The 13,785-nt window shown below is 35.3% G+C and overlaps 1 protein-coding gene across 2 annotated transcripts in view; it reads right to left on the bottom strand.

Moving 5' to 3' along the window:
- Positions 1–3,397: 3,397 nt before the first annotated feature.
- The window catches only part of LOC105200881 (hillarin), a 34,824-nt gene continuing 24,436 nt past the window's right edge, over positions 3,398–13,785 (bottom strand). For both annotated transcript variants that reach the window (XM_011168669.3, XM_011168670.3), the window contains exons 4-12: positions 11,802–11,918; positions 11,499–11,671; positions 10,166–10,409; positions 8,913–9,139; positions 8,155–8,376; positions 7,906–8,055; positions 7,341–7,530; positions 6,634–6,891; positions 3,398–4,427 (exon numbers count right to left, since the gene is read on the bottom strand). In XM_011168669.3, the coding sequence (XP_011166971.1) occupies positions 4,116–4,427; positions 6,634–6,891; positions 7,341–7,530; positions 7,906–8,055; positions 8,155–8,376; positions 8,913–9,139; positions 10,166–10,409; positions 11,499–11,671; positions 11,802–11,918 (1,893 nt within the window). In that variant the 3' untranslated portion in view covers positions 3,398–4,115. The remainder of the gene's footprint in view (positions 4,428–6,633; positions 6,892–7,340; positions 7,531–7,905; positions 8,056–8,154; positions 8,377–8,912; positions 9,140–10,165; positions 10,410–11,498; positions 11,672–11,801; positions 11,919–13,785) is intronic.

The raw sequence follows: 13,785 nt of genomic DNA, 5'->3' as shown, positions 1-13,785 counted from the left end.
AAAATGAAAGAACAGAGAGGGAACACGCTTCAGCAGCAGCTATCAAAACCTTTTAACCGTTCCAGCGCCCATACAATAGGCCGGGTAATCAAATATCTTAGTTTTCAGCACGGGAATCTCGCGCAGACACGTGCGCGCCAGGCGTGGTGCCAAAATAAGGGGAGCTGCGAAAATAATTACGGCTTCGTGTTTTGCGTACGATAAATCGCCGTCGTTCGAGGTCTCTTAAGGACATCGACGGTAAATCGCGTTACGTATCCAGGAGTGTGGAAGTGTAAGGAGGTAATTTTATGTTAATAAAAATAAAACGTGAGGCCGCTGCACGCCTCCCTCCCCCTCCCCCCTTACCGCGATAAGTTCCACTGTAAGTGCCATTAAAAATTCTAGCCGCGCCACCGCCGCCGCGAACAGAAATTCCCATTTCGCGCGACGATAAGGCGAGAGCAGCTTCTAAATCCTGCGTCCTGTCTCCGCGGCCGACGCTGATAATAACAATAATGGATGCCCTCATCTGCAATTACAATAAGCAGTTAGCGGGCTATAAATCACAAAGTGGTCCGCCCGCGCGATGAAATCTTTCTCTCCGCACGTACCATCGTGAAATAAGGAAACTTCTTTCTTCGTCCCGGCAATTCCGAGGGATCTCCGTTCTGCTATTCCGGAAGTTGACGGCGTGTGGGAGAACGAGGGAGGAGGGGTAGGAAACCGACTATTTAATTAGCAATGAACCGACAACTCGTCATCGCAACGCGGCGGCGAAAGAAGCTTCGATCGCGAATGGCGATTCATCTCCGAACTAATGTACAGAACGAATCCCGGTAATTAGTTTTCATAATAAGCGGTTGGGCAAAGAAAAACCGCGAGTCTGTTTGAGCGGGGGGAAAAAAAAGCGCGACCGAGGTGGATGCCGTTCACGCTTCGTAAAACTTTAGTACGCTAAGTTTTGTTCGGCTACGGTCGCACGAATGCCACTTAGCGGTAATTCAAGGCAAGTAAATCGATACTGTCCGCATTACTAAAATGAATATCAATGGAACTTTTTACGGTATCAAGCTTATCGCGGATTTGCCGAAGGTCATTGCCTCTGAATCTTTCATTAATAATCCGTTATCATATTTGTAGGTATTTTTCGCTACAGAAATATGTGTCAACGTCGAGCTCGGGAAAAGCCGTTTGTCCAAAATAAGACTCAATCGATTGAGAGAAATCGTATAAATTATGCAATTTACTTACATTATAACTGCTCGCATTTACCTGCGTCTATTAAGTGAGTTATTGATTATTGAGTTATATTTCAGGATTACCATTATTCAGACTTATTTTCGGATTACATGGAAGTTTAATACAATTACTAGCTGAAATCGATTATCGTTTCTTTGCAAATTAAAAATAGCTTTGCAGATGAGATTTATCTCACGCGCGCGTTTACGATTGTTTCTTCAATATTCAATTCATTGAAATCATCACTGGATGTCTATTTAGAAGCGAGAATGCGCTTATAAACAGCAGCTTGTCGTTCAAGTCTCTATGAAATCATGCGCTTGATTCGAGAAACTAAAATTTTCTCCTTTTACCGCGAGATGGACGTACCGTTACACTTACACTCGAATGGTGTAACGGGTTGCTGTTTGACAGGAAATTTCTTGCAGAAATTAATTGATTTACCTGAATGTGCATTTTATTTTTTAAATTGTCCGTCGCAAACGATCTTGGGGATAATAATAACAATAATATTTTTGACAACTGTAAAGACTTTTGTTGCAAAAAAGAAACTTGTAAAAGATATTTTTAAATATATCTTGATAAGCGCATGCTTTTAAAGAAAGATTATGAATCTAAGCAATGTTCAATCCAATTTAATGAAGGTCAGATGTTTTATTTGATCTGTCGAAAAATAAATCGAAATTGTTTTGTGAAAATCAATTTATTAAGTCTTTATACAAGAATATCAAATTTTATTAAAGTAACTACAGTATATAAAAAATTAATTTACATACTTATGGATGTTAATGAATAACAAAATAGACTTCGTAAACTCGAGGAAAAAGAGAAAGATACATCTATTACATAAGACAATAATGTGATTCTTTCATGGTTAAAATTTTAATGAACAACAAGACAGATTAATATTACACGATTAACAAATATATATCGTTCTTCTCCTTAATTATTATAAACGACGTTTTGCTCGCATAGTCGACGGTGCGAATGCTACTCTATCACTAAATAAATTGTATGACTGCTACTCGATTGTGCGAATATAATTATAAGGGATAATATAAAGTATAGCACCTGTGCCTTTCGAAAATTGCGACTTGAAAACTTATTAATTTCAAAAGGGGACATGTTAGTCTAATTGCAAAATCGATAATTAAATCGGAAAAGTCAATATACCTGAAAAAACAGAAGGGTGCATTATGAAATTGGACGTGTACTCCTCCAGACACGAATCAAAACATTCCTTATAAATAACGATGCAAGATGTTACAAGGGTTCTCGTAATGATCTTGTACGTATATTGTATATATACAGAAGCATCTTTCGTACATAAAATATATTATATTTGCTTACGGTATTCGGTCTACTACGCGTCAAACGTTTGATATGGATCCGCGATTGGGAAAGTGTAATAATAGACAGTTCAGAAAATAATGTGACATTAACGATAAATGTATAAATCTGTCGGCGAGGGGGAATTCACAACCCAAAATTTTGTACACCAATGCCGATTTTTGGCATTGCTGTAAAACACTGCCGACATTTTTGTACACTGCCGACAATGCTTATTGTTAGTCAATGCCTACAATGCCGTCAATCCTATATTAAAATTAAGGCAATGCCATGCAATTATGAACACTACCGCGTGCCCATTATCATACGCCAATGCCTGCACAAGAATTCTAAAGCTTTCCCGTATTCAAAAATTTTTGTGCTCAACCCCATGATCGAAAAATCGACTCTGAAGTGAGCTCACCACTCCCCAACCACTGACGACAATGCCGTCAATATTATAGATCACTGCTTACTTTTTTCGGCAGTCCACTGCCGAAATTTTGTACACCAATGCCGGCTGTGAATTTCCCCTCGTCTGTCGGTGAAAAGTAAAGCTTCGAGGGGAAATTGTTACGACGGAATCGCAGGTCGCAATAATTTGTTTGATACGTTGCGTAAGAGAGGCATGACCGCGGGGGAGGATCATTATACGGAAGTACTAACTCGGTAAACGATACAAGGGAGCACGACCGTAAACACACGTTCCGGATATACCGGGTGTTCAGGAAATCCCGTTACAGTCGTCCGTTCACGTATGAAGAAGTTGATTGTAAATAATTTTCAATCTTTGATCGAAAAAAAAAGAAATGAATAAATGCACCGATAAATCTGCAATTAATTACGCTTTTTAATCAAAGATTGAAAATTACTTGCCGCTATAAATACCAAGTGAAGGTACTCTTTTTGCTACTTGAAGCCCTTCGAAAAATCTCTCCCGCGTGAAACTAAAATTCCATAGTTAGTTTTACATTAATAGTTATCTCCAAGTCATCGTAAGCCTACTGTTAGACTCGAGGTAGCGGAATTGCATAAAAATAGTCCTTGAAGAGTGACGTGGAACGTCACTGCTTTCACCATTGCCTCTTCGTCACCGTCGTCACTCGACCGGCCTCTTTTCTCTCTCGGTGTTCGACGATAAAGCGTCGTTAATTTATCATTAATAGCCGATCCACTTCCGGACGAGAGCGTCGTAGACTCTCCGTCTTCTAAGAATAGGATGAGCTATCGGTACGACGAGCGAGTCTTTCGGATCATAAAACAGTTGTCATCATCTTGTCGCGATCGATAAGTATACCGAGAGTACAGTTCGTTATGCCTGCAAAATATTTCAATCCGTTTTCCCCATTATAATAATAATTTTCTGAAAGCACACACACATACACACACACACACACACACACACACACACACACACACACCACGAGAGGTGCATTTGTTGTCGCTCGTTTTAACGAGCACTGAAATCCCAATCCTCGCTAGCAATCGCCGTTCGCAACTGGAGTAGAAGTTTTCGGATAATGATTCTGAAACTATGTTTGGAGAGCGCTCGGGGTCGCACTCTCTCAATTCCTCTTGCTGGAGTTGATGAGATATTTGCAACAGTGCGTGAGCAAATGCTTCTCGCCGGTGACGTCGTGCTGTGTGGCAGGCGTGGCCGTAGATTCCCTGGTGTAGACGTCCAGACCGTACTGGCCCTCCTCGGGGAAGCTTATGGAGAAGGTGACCACATCGTCGTCGGCGATGGAATGCGTCACGTACTTTGACAGACGTTTCTCCTCGATTCCGTTCTTGTGCAGGGTCGCCATGAAGTCCGTCAACGGCCTCGACATGCGGAATTGAATCTCCAGCTCGCGCCCGGCGAACACCAGCGCTTCCTGAAATCAATAGATCGCACGATTGTAAACCGCCCTCCTGGCAAGCGCGATAAAATCGGAAGATTCCTCTTTCTTAGCGATTCTTCTTGACTCTTCTTTTCTTTCACCTTAATACTTCGCTTGCGAGAAAACAGCAGAAAGAAAATTTATTTTCGCTGAACCGATTGTGAACCGAAATATTACAAAACTTTTGTCTTACGTAAAAAGTATAAAAAAACTTGTATAATGCCGTACTTTCGACAAACTTGAAAGTTCAATATCTTATAATAGCACTTTAAAATCAGCATTAGTCTTTTTATTTTGAAAACACGATCACGTCATTTTCTAAGATGGTTTCAAGATTTTATTGTCACTGATTGGAAGCGGCTCTAATTCAATTTTAATATCAAATTTTTATGCATATTATACAATTCGATAAAGAAACTACATTAGAATAGAGTTAGTTATTTTTTATAGTTTTTTGGGTACGAATTTGATTGCAAAATTACTTTATCATGTCACAATCTTAAGAAATTTGCAGTTAAAGTGGATTAATTGTAAAAAGGGACTATTTTTACGCATTTTGTCATATGATAATTACGATGTATGACGTGCTGAAAAAGTTTTATTAAAATAAAAATTAAGTAAGTTGTTAGAATTTTTAGTCTTTAAAAGAAATTTTTTGTCTCGACTGTGAATTTATAATTAAATTTTGTTATTAACAATTTGTTAAATAACTTAATTATATTTATTTAAAGTTAAGGTTTTACAGGTTACTAAAAAAAATCTGATATTAAAATTTTTAAATTCAAAATAGACAATATAACTGTTGTCAAAATTTAAAAACGTCAGAATTTAAAACTTTATAAAAATCTTCTTAATATTGAATATGAAGTCTAACAAAAATTGAATATGAAATCTAACAAAACACGAATTCAAAGTGATGAAATTAGTATAGTTGATAAAAATTAAATTATGTTTCAATTTTAGTAAAAAAACATGTACAGACATTTTTCATATATTTACAATAAAATAGCTGTCAAAACTTAAAAATGTCGAAATGAAATTTTAAACTTTATAAAAATTTTCTTAATATTGAATACTCAATATGAAGTCTAATAAAAGTTGACGAATTCAAAGTGATGAAATTAGTATAGCTAATAAAAATGAAATTATGTTTTAATTTTAGCAGAAAAACGTATATAGAGATTTTTTATATATTACACTATATTTAAATCATGAATGTGAATCCTAGCCGTAACAAGCAAATGTTTGGAGAGTTGAAAGTTCTTACAATTACTTTTCCATCGTTACATACCACAATTATAATGTAATATGAAAATGTAAACAAAAAGAAAATCTTTTTTTACAACTTTTAAGTTACAATTATAAGTTTCTCAAAATTGTGACATGATGATCAATTTGAAAACCGAATTCGTATTCAGCGTTTAAAGAATTACAAGAATCTCATTTTGGTATTTGGAAAAAAAATCATTTTTTATTAAACTGTGTCATTATACAATCGATATTTTTATTCAATTATTAACTTACAAGGGACCCTTGTGAAGTATTTCTTATTTTAATGAAACTTTCTGTAGAGAATATGTAACCTATATGTAGATAGTTACATAAATAGATGAATATAAAAAATATCAGCTATTATCTAAAAACAGTTTTAAGGAGTGAAATTATGTAATTTTCTCTCATGTAATTTTCAATAATTTTCAGTTTTGTTCATTATATTTCGAAAACTATTCAAGATATCAAAAAATATTTTATCCAATAATTTTTACAATAAAATTGCCTTTATTTATTCACATCAATAATTTTTATTAGAATAATTTTTTTAAATAATATTATTTATAAAAAATATTAATATAAACAAAGGTAATTTTGTTGTTGAATTTTTGTATCAAAACACTTTTTGATATCTCAAATAGTTTTTAACTTATAACGTAAAAAACTGAAAATTACTTTAGACATGAGGGATGATCTCATATTTAATCCCTTTTTAAATTTATTTTTAGATAGCAATTGATATTTTCTAAATTTATCTATTTATATAATTATACAAAGTTTCATTCAGAATTTAACGCTTCGCGAGGCTCCCCTGTTAGATATGTTCAAAAAATAAAAGTCTATATATATTTTTAAATCACACTGCATTGGTATCGATTTTTGCTTTAAATAAATTATACAAGCAGACCGATTTAACTAATCAACTTACTTGATGAGTGATAGGTATAAGACCAAATAATCTGGTAGCTTTGGTGGGACCCCATTCGCCACTGGCGCAATCCGGCAATGGTACCATCACCGTTTGCAATTCTTCACATGCGATTTTGAACTTGCAGACGCTCTTAAACTTCATCGGTTCGCCGGTCAAATATTCCTTCGGCGTTACCGCGTTGGCGAAGATGTCTAACAGAAAGGCTCCGGAACATGGTGCGTGAACTCGGAACGCAACTATATTCCCCACAACCGACTAGAAAAATTTCAAATTTGTAAAGTTTACTCGAGTATCAACCAATAAAAATCTTCTATCTTGTTGTAAATTTAGACGAATATGAAACGCGTGTGTTCTTTATTAAACATAAATAAAATACAAAAATAATGTAGAGTATAAGAAATTTTTCTAAAAAAAAAATAATCTCAGAACATATAATAACTTTTTAATTGTTATATATATGTGGGTATTTTTTTAAGAATTGTATAAATGAAAATTAATCTCTTTTTCTCTCTTTCTATTTTTTATTTTTTTGAATAAAATATTCAAATTAAAAAATGGACTATTAAAGAATCATTAATATTTCATTGCGCATAAATTTCAGACTACCGTTTTATATAACTTCCGTGACATTTTTAAATCAAAGCATAGCGATTCAAATTGCTTGAGATAAATCATCGCGCGAACACGGAGGACTATCAATTTACCTGCATGACAAAACGCTTGAGCGACACACCGTCGTAGCCATCGCCGTCGTTGTCGTAAAACTTGAGATTGTAATGAAAGATAAGGGATGATTGCATATGCGCCGGCATCGCTATCCTCACGGTCGCAGCACCGGTGGAATCCGTATACATAACGGCATTCGTATTCGTATCCGGAAAGTAAAGGCCGTACCTGTGCACGCAGAATTTATCCGTACGGTATTTTCGCCGTGCAACTTACGGTCATTGTTAATAGACCAATCTCGCCGCGCTTACGAGAGACCGTCGGTTTAATTGCGCGTTCTAACGGTCTTTAAGCGCGCCTCAATGGACGGATTTAATTTGTTAAGACGCGGTATGTCCGAGGCTGTCACTACCTTTGCCAAATTTTAAAATAACGTGAAACTAATGAAAGTATACAAATGCATGACATTGAATACTGAATTCCGTTATACGAAGAGCGACTCATAAACATTGTAGCAATCAATCTGTGCGTAGCTTCGCCTTTCTCTCTTATTTCACGTGGAAAAAAAAAATTAAAAAAATTGAAACAGGAACGCTGCCTTACCTGAAGAATAGAGACCGCACGAAAGGCAATTCCTCGAAATCCTTAAGTGAAATCGGCTGTTTAAGCAACTGCCACTCCTCTTGCAGAGGGAAGAATTCGTATATGAATTCCCGGGGGTCCGTCAGGAAGTAATGATCGTCGTACTCGTACCTAAATGAAACGTCCCTCGTGATCTCATCGATCGTTTTTATTTGCTCACGCGAACGCCGCAATCACGATATCGCGATACCTTCGGCATGCCGTACGTACCTGAGGCTGTCGTTCTTGGCTTTCGCCTGACCGGGACGGGGGACCTCTTTGGCATTGACGAGATGTCGTGCCCCCCAATTACACTGGACGAACCGCCACGCACCTGCCACGTACACGGCGTTCCAGCTGTTCCGGAATCGGTTGTCCTCGAAGCAAACGCCCGGCTGATAGCCCGCCGACTTGCTGTAACCCTTGATGACCACGCAGTGCAAGCCCGCGTAACTACGGTAACATTCAATGTTATTCAGCGATTTAGGTACCGTCAATTTTCACGAGGTTGAAATATATATAAAGAAATATTGGACGTTTCAATAATTAATCCTTAATCTCGCCATAGACTTCGTTATGAGCTTTAATGCGTGATTTTACGCGAATTTCACGGACTAGTGCAATGTAATATACGGTAAAAAGCTTTTGTATGCCAGCTTTTTTCACGTGTCATTACATTAATGTAAAATGATATTTCATATTTTTAGATTTTATATTTGGTGAAAAATACTTTTTTTTAAATTTTTTTTATTATAAATTTATTTATATTTTTATGAAATACACGAATCTCGCAAATTCTTTTATCCTCTTCAAATTTAAAAGCGCGAGCCACGTTATTTCCACTGAATGACTGATACGTTTAATGCATGAATGGTTACATGTGTGAATTCCAATTTTGTGGAGTAAAACTTTCAACTATATGCACATGTAAAAATTGTTTATACAAGTTTGTCTATTTTCTTATAAGATTATCGTTAGCGTGCGATTACCTGCACAATCGTTTGAATAGAACGTGGTAACTTTCCGTGCCGTGTTTGATGCCCCTCAGCAGACCCATGGGAGTGTCGCCCCGTAAGTTTTCATCGAATTGCATAGTGTTCAGATTCTTCACGGTTATCCATCGGAATATTGTTCTCGCCTTTTCTATATCTGATCCGCATCTGCTCACCAACTGCCGCACTAAGTCGGTGAACGTTTTTTGATCTTCTTGAGCTACCTAAGATCAACAAGATATCGTGAATCCTTTAGTATCGGTAAGCTTTATAAAAGTGGCATTACAAATATGGATGTCCTTTAATTTAAGGGGGTTTCCTACTTCACTACTGATTTTTTAGGAGCATTTAAAAATATTTTTTTAAGAAAGTGAGTAATTTTTCAAACTTTTTTACTTTTTGTTTATTTGTTATCGTATCAAGATTTTTTTTTTCTAAATAAAAGATGTGAATAATTTATCAACAGATTTAATTGATCTTCACATGATTCATTAATAACCACGATTCCGGATCTTCTAGTGAACTGAAATTAGAAAGGCCATTTGTATCAGAACACGTGCGTCTATTATCGGAACTAAAATTTTTCTTTTTGTCCAATAAACAAATAGTTTAAAAAAACTTGTTTACAAAAAGAGATCCATTTTCTTTGTATTTTTTTATGTTTTCAAACCTCGGAAAAAATATAAAAATAAAAAAAAGTTCTCAAGATACTTCTAGTTCCAACGATTGCTCTGATTAAAAATGATGTTTAGGTTCTTAATTTTAATGAGAGATCCGATATTGATTGTTATCGCTAAATCGTAAAGAAGTCAAATAGATTGTTAATAAATTATTGTTTATAATTTTTATTTAAAAAATAGAAAATTGATCTTCAAACAATAATAAATAAAGAACAAAAAATAATTTTCAAAAATATTTACCCTCTCTTTTTTTAAAAAAAAAAGAGAAAACTATTTTAATTACTTGTACATTTAATTCAACGTGAATAATAACCCCAGAAATTAGATATAAAAGTGGAAGTAAAAATATTATCAGAGAGATTTTAAAATGATAAAAAAAAAAAAAATTCCGAGAGAGCTTTAATACATGCATTTAAATAAAAATGCACGGTAAACTAAATGAGACGTTCTAATGCAAAAGACGATAACGCTATCGGAATATACTTGCGATAGACCGTGCACCGCAAGATCTCGTCCCGGCGACAGGGAAGCTGACTGGAAGCCAGAAAGAATTCCACGGTGAGGTCTTACCGAAATAGCTATCTGATCCATGTCGGCGAACTCCAGGGGATCATTGTAGATATGGTACTTGGCAAGGGCTGGTGGCTGCGGGGGTGGCGCGCGCGATGGATAAGGCGGAGGCGGCGCTTCCTGGATATAACCGTCTCCTTCGTCAAGGTATAAACTCTCCTGTAGCATGTACTCGCTTCTCGCCTCATTGATCAGCTCCAGCATCTCCGAGCTCTGTTTCTCCACCAGCGCAGCGGTTGCCGCCCTATAAATTGATCAGGAGTAACGAGGAGCTTTTGCGTTGAGCGCGAAAATCCGGCTTCCCGGTTTGTGAGCACCCAACGCACGCGAGCTTGTTTATCGTCCGAAAGGAAAAAAGAAATGAAGAAAAAAAGCATAAAGCCGAAACTACCGGGGCTCATAACGTGCTGCACGCATAATTCTTTCGTGTTCTTCCATAACGAAAAATACGTGGGATCGATACATTCGTAGTCCCGTTTGAGATTGTCGGCTGTGTTAATATATCATGTAATAAATACAGATCACAAATTACTTTACGTATAAAGTATAAGTGTTTGTGAAAAATATCAGCTATATATATTGATATCAACTTAACTCTTTCGTGCCTGATGGCACGAAACGAGTATATGTGCCAAGTATTCAAAAATTCATATCTCCCACAAAAATAAAGATAGCAACTTATTTCTGGGCTCATTTTAAAGATAAAGGGTAGGACTTTTTACAAAAAAAATCATCACCCTTTGATCTGCATACCTCGTCAAAAATTCGTAAAATGAGATAAAAGAGAAAAATACATGTATCTTTCACAAAAATTAAGATAGTGATTGGTAATTAGCAATTCTAAAAATCCGTGGAATATGAATTTCATTCAAATTCAAGAAATGTTACAATTTGGTCCGCCATATTGGATCAGTTATTTTAAATTTTGAAATTTTGATTACAAATTCACAATCAGCAACTATAAAAACCTTTAATAGGACGTGAATTAGATAATTATTCCTAATTATTTCTAAAAAAAAGTCAAGTACGAGGATTAACAAAAGTTGGATAATTTTTTAACTTGATTTCGACATTATTTTTGAATTTTAACATACATCTTTCCAATTACGTGTGATAATGTGTAAATTATGTTTTATCTTACATTGCATTTATTACAATAAATGTGTCATGAAATATTTACTTTCCGAGAAAACCATATATTTCTATTATCCGTTACGCTCGATGATTATATATTGTCTAATGAAATAATCCGTAACGCGAGTGATGTAAGCCCGTGTTACTTCTCCGATCTAAGAGTAAGATGTGGGTATCGCGTTAATTACATAATAAATACCGTTCGTGCTCCAGCATCTTGCGCGTGAGACTTTCTTTCTTCTTGTCCCTGCGTAGAGTCATGTTCTTCTCCAAGTCTTCCTTCTCCTGCTGAAATTGTTGGGTTCGAACTCTTCCGCCTTTTTCCCGTTCCCATCTCGCCGACAATTGCTCCAACTCCTTCTCCCACTCATCCTTTTTAAACCATACGTAATACATTGTAATTTTATACGTAATACATTGTTTATAATTAATAGTGCGTGTAATTAATTTATAAAACGCGAATAAATCGCTTTTGTTACAATCTATTTCAGTCATTACATACTCGGAATTCCTCGCGAATTCGTCGGTCCTCTTCCTCGCGATGATGCGCAAACTTCCGATATAAATCATCTTCTTCCTTCCGGTGCTTCATCTCGAGACGCGTCTGTTCATCGCGATCCTAATGCAGCAAAAATGAAAATTTATTAAGACCTTAACTCTTCGCGTCTATGTTTAATTTCTTGTTAACAATATGAGAGCCTTTTCTGAAAAGTGTCGTTATTCTGGAAGTATTAAAATATTATTGCAATACTAACATGTAACTACAACACCAATATATCTATTTTCTTTCGAGCTGACTTCATATATTGCTTCACATTAAAATTAACTTGTCTGTTTGTTTATTCTTTTTATCATTTAATTTCTAATCATTTTATGATTTATACATGCATTTTATTTGCATACTTTAATGAAATCATTGAATTCCATTTGCATATTTTAATTAATGTTAATACTTGATATTTTTAGAATTTGATTCAATTATTGTACACTGAGAGAAAAAATTTCTAAATTTTATTAAATATTTATTTGAATAGTACTAATGAAATATTTACTTACGCTACATAAATATTTGCTCTATAAGAAAAAAGTGATACTTGAACTAAGTTAGTGGTACTTGTATTAAATAAATATGTATTTATATTTAATAAATGTTTCATCAGTACTATTCGAATAAATATTTATTAAAATTTAGGAATTTTTTCTCTCAATGTATTATATTGTTTTAGTTTTTGAATCAGCTCTTGTATACTACTCTTATCTTCTTGTAACTTTAAATATTGTACAATAGTTCGTTTTTCTTGTAATATATAATATTTCTGTTACGCTCAATTATTGCATATATCTATAATGCTCAGGTATAGTTTTAAATCGACTCTTCAACTGCTGTCCTGGCTATTGCGTGCAGCTGGTACCAGCATTATTTTTTACTAGTGTACATGTAGCTTTATTATTCTTTATGAACCGCTGCACGCAATAAAATTACTATTATTATTGTAACTTTATAATTGTACTCTACAGCGTTGTAAAAAAAGAATACAATGTCGATGTCCGATAAATATATAGTCTATTTTTATAATTTATTGAAACGTATTTATATAAAGTATTACGTAAAAATTCAATTTATATTGTGTAAAAGCGAGATATAAAATATCGCATAACTTGAACACTCGGCTCTCTGTACAATTTCAAAGAGGCTAATACATACGATCGGCATGCTACTAATTAAGGATTAAAATGTCGTTACATGCCAGGGAGCATTTCGCCGTAATCGTAAGAAGACGGTGCTCGCGGATACGGTCGGACGCAATGAAACGTTTCTATTTCTTAAAACGCCCGCAGCTCTGGCCTTAGACGTAGGTACTCTACTTTTTTGTATAATTTACTTTCACGTCGCGCGTTTCTGCTTTCATTCGCTTCCAAGAGAGTCTCCTCGGGGAAGCAACAGCCCACCGCGGCGGTGGTCGACAAAAGTGAACTAATCCTCTTCCGGTGTATTTTTTCAAAAACGGTTCGAGTTGCGTCCCGTGACTCTCTTTTCGTCCGTTGTATAGTCGCAACCGGAAATATTAATGCAATAAAAATATGAGTAGGGGAAATGTTGCCGCTGTGCGAGAGACAAACATGTTCTTTTGAAGTCGCGCGACGGGATTTTTTCAATACAATCTTTTCAATTTAATCCGGAAGAGTGAAAGAAGTAACGGTTTACCGTGTATAAATAATTGAAATCCATTTCCCAGAAAATTGGTATGCTTTATAAAATTTCACAATTTGTTTTGGATTACAATAACACGTTATGTAATTTTTCTCTTATACCAGAAACACACTAGTGAAATCCACGTCACGTTATGTCACAATAATGCGCACGTATCTGATTTGAATAAACGCGACTAGGCTTAATGACGAGACAGAAAAGGAAAAGGTATGATTGTTTCGGAGCATTGTTTTCTAATTAAACGTAATTTTATACACACGTAACTTTATTACAC

This window comes from Solenopsis invicta, chromosome 8 (genome assembly GCF_016802725.1).
Source record: "Solenopsis invicta isolate M01_SB chromosome 8, UNIL_Sinv_3.0, whole genome shotgun sequence".
Taxonomy (NCBI): domain Eukaryota; kingdom Metazoa; phylum Arthropoda; class Insecta; order Hymenoptera; family Formicidae; genus Solenopsis; species Solenopsis invicta.
The sequence above is the reverse complement of the archived record's forward strand: the minus strand, read 5'-3'. Positions and strand labels throughout refer to the sequence as shown.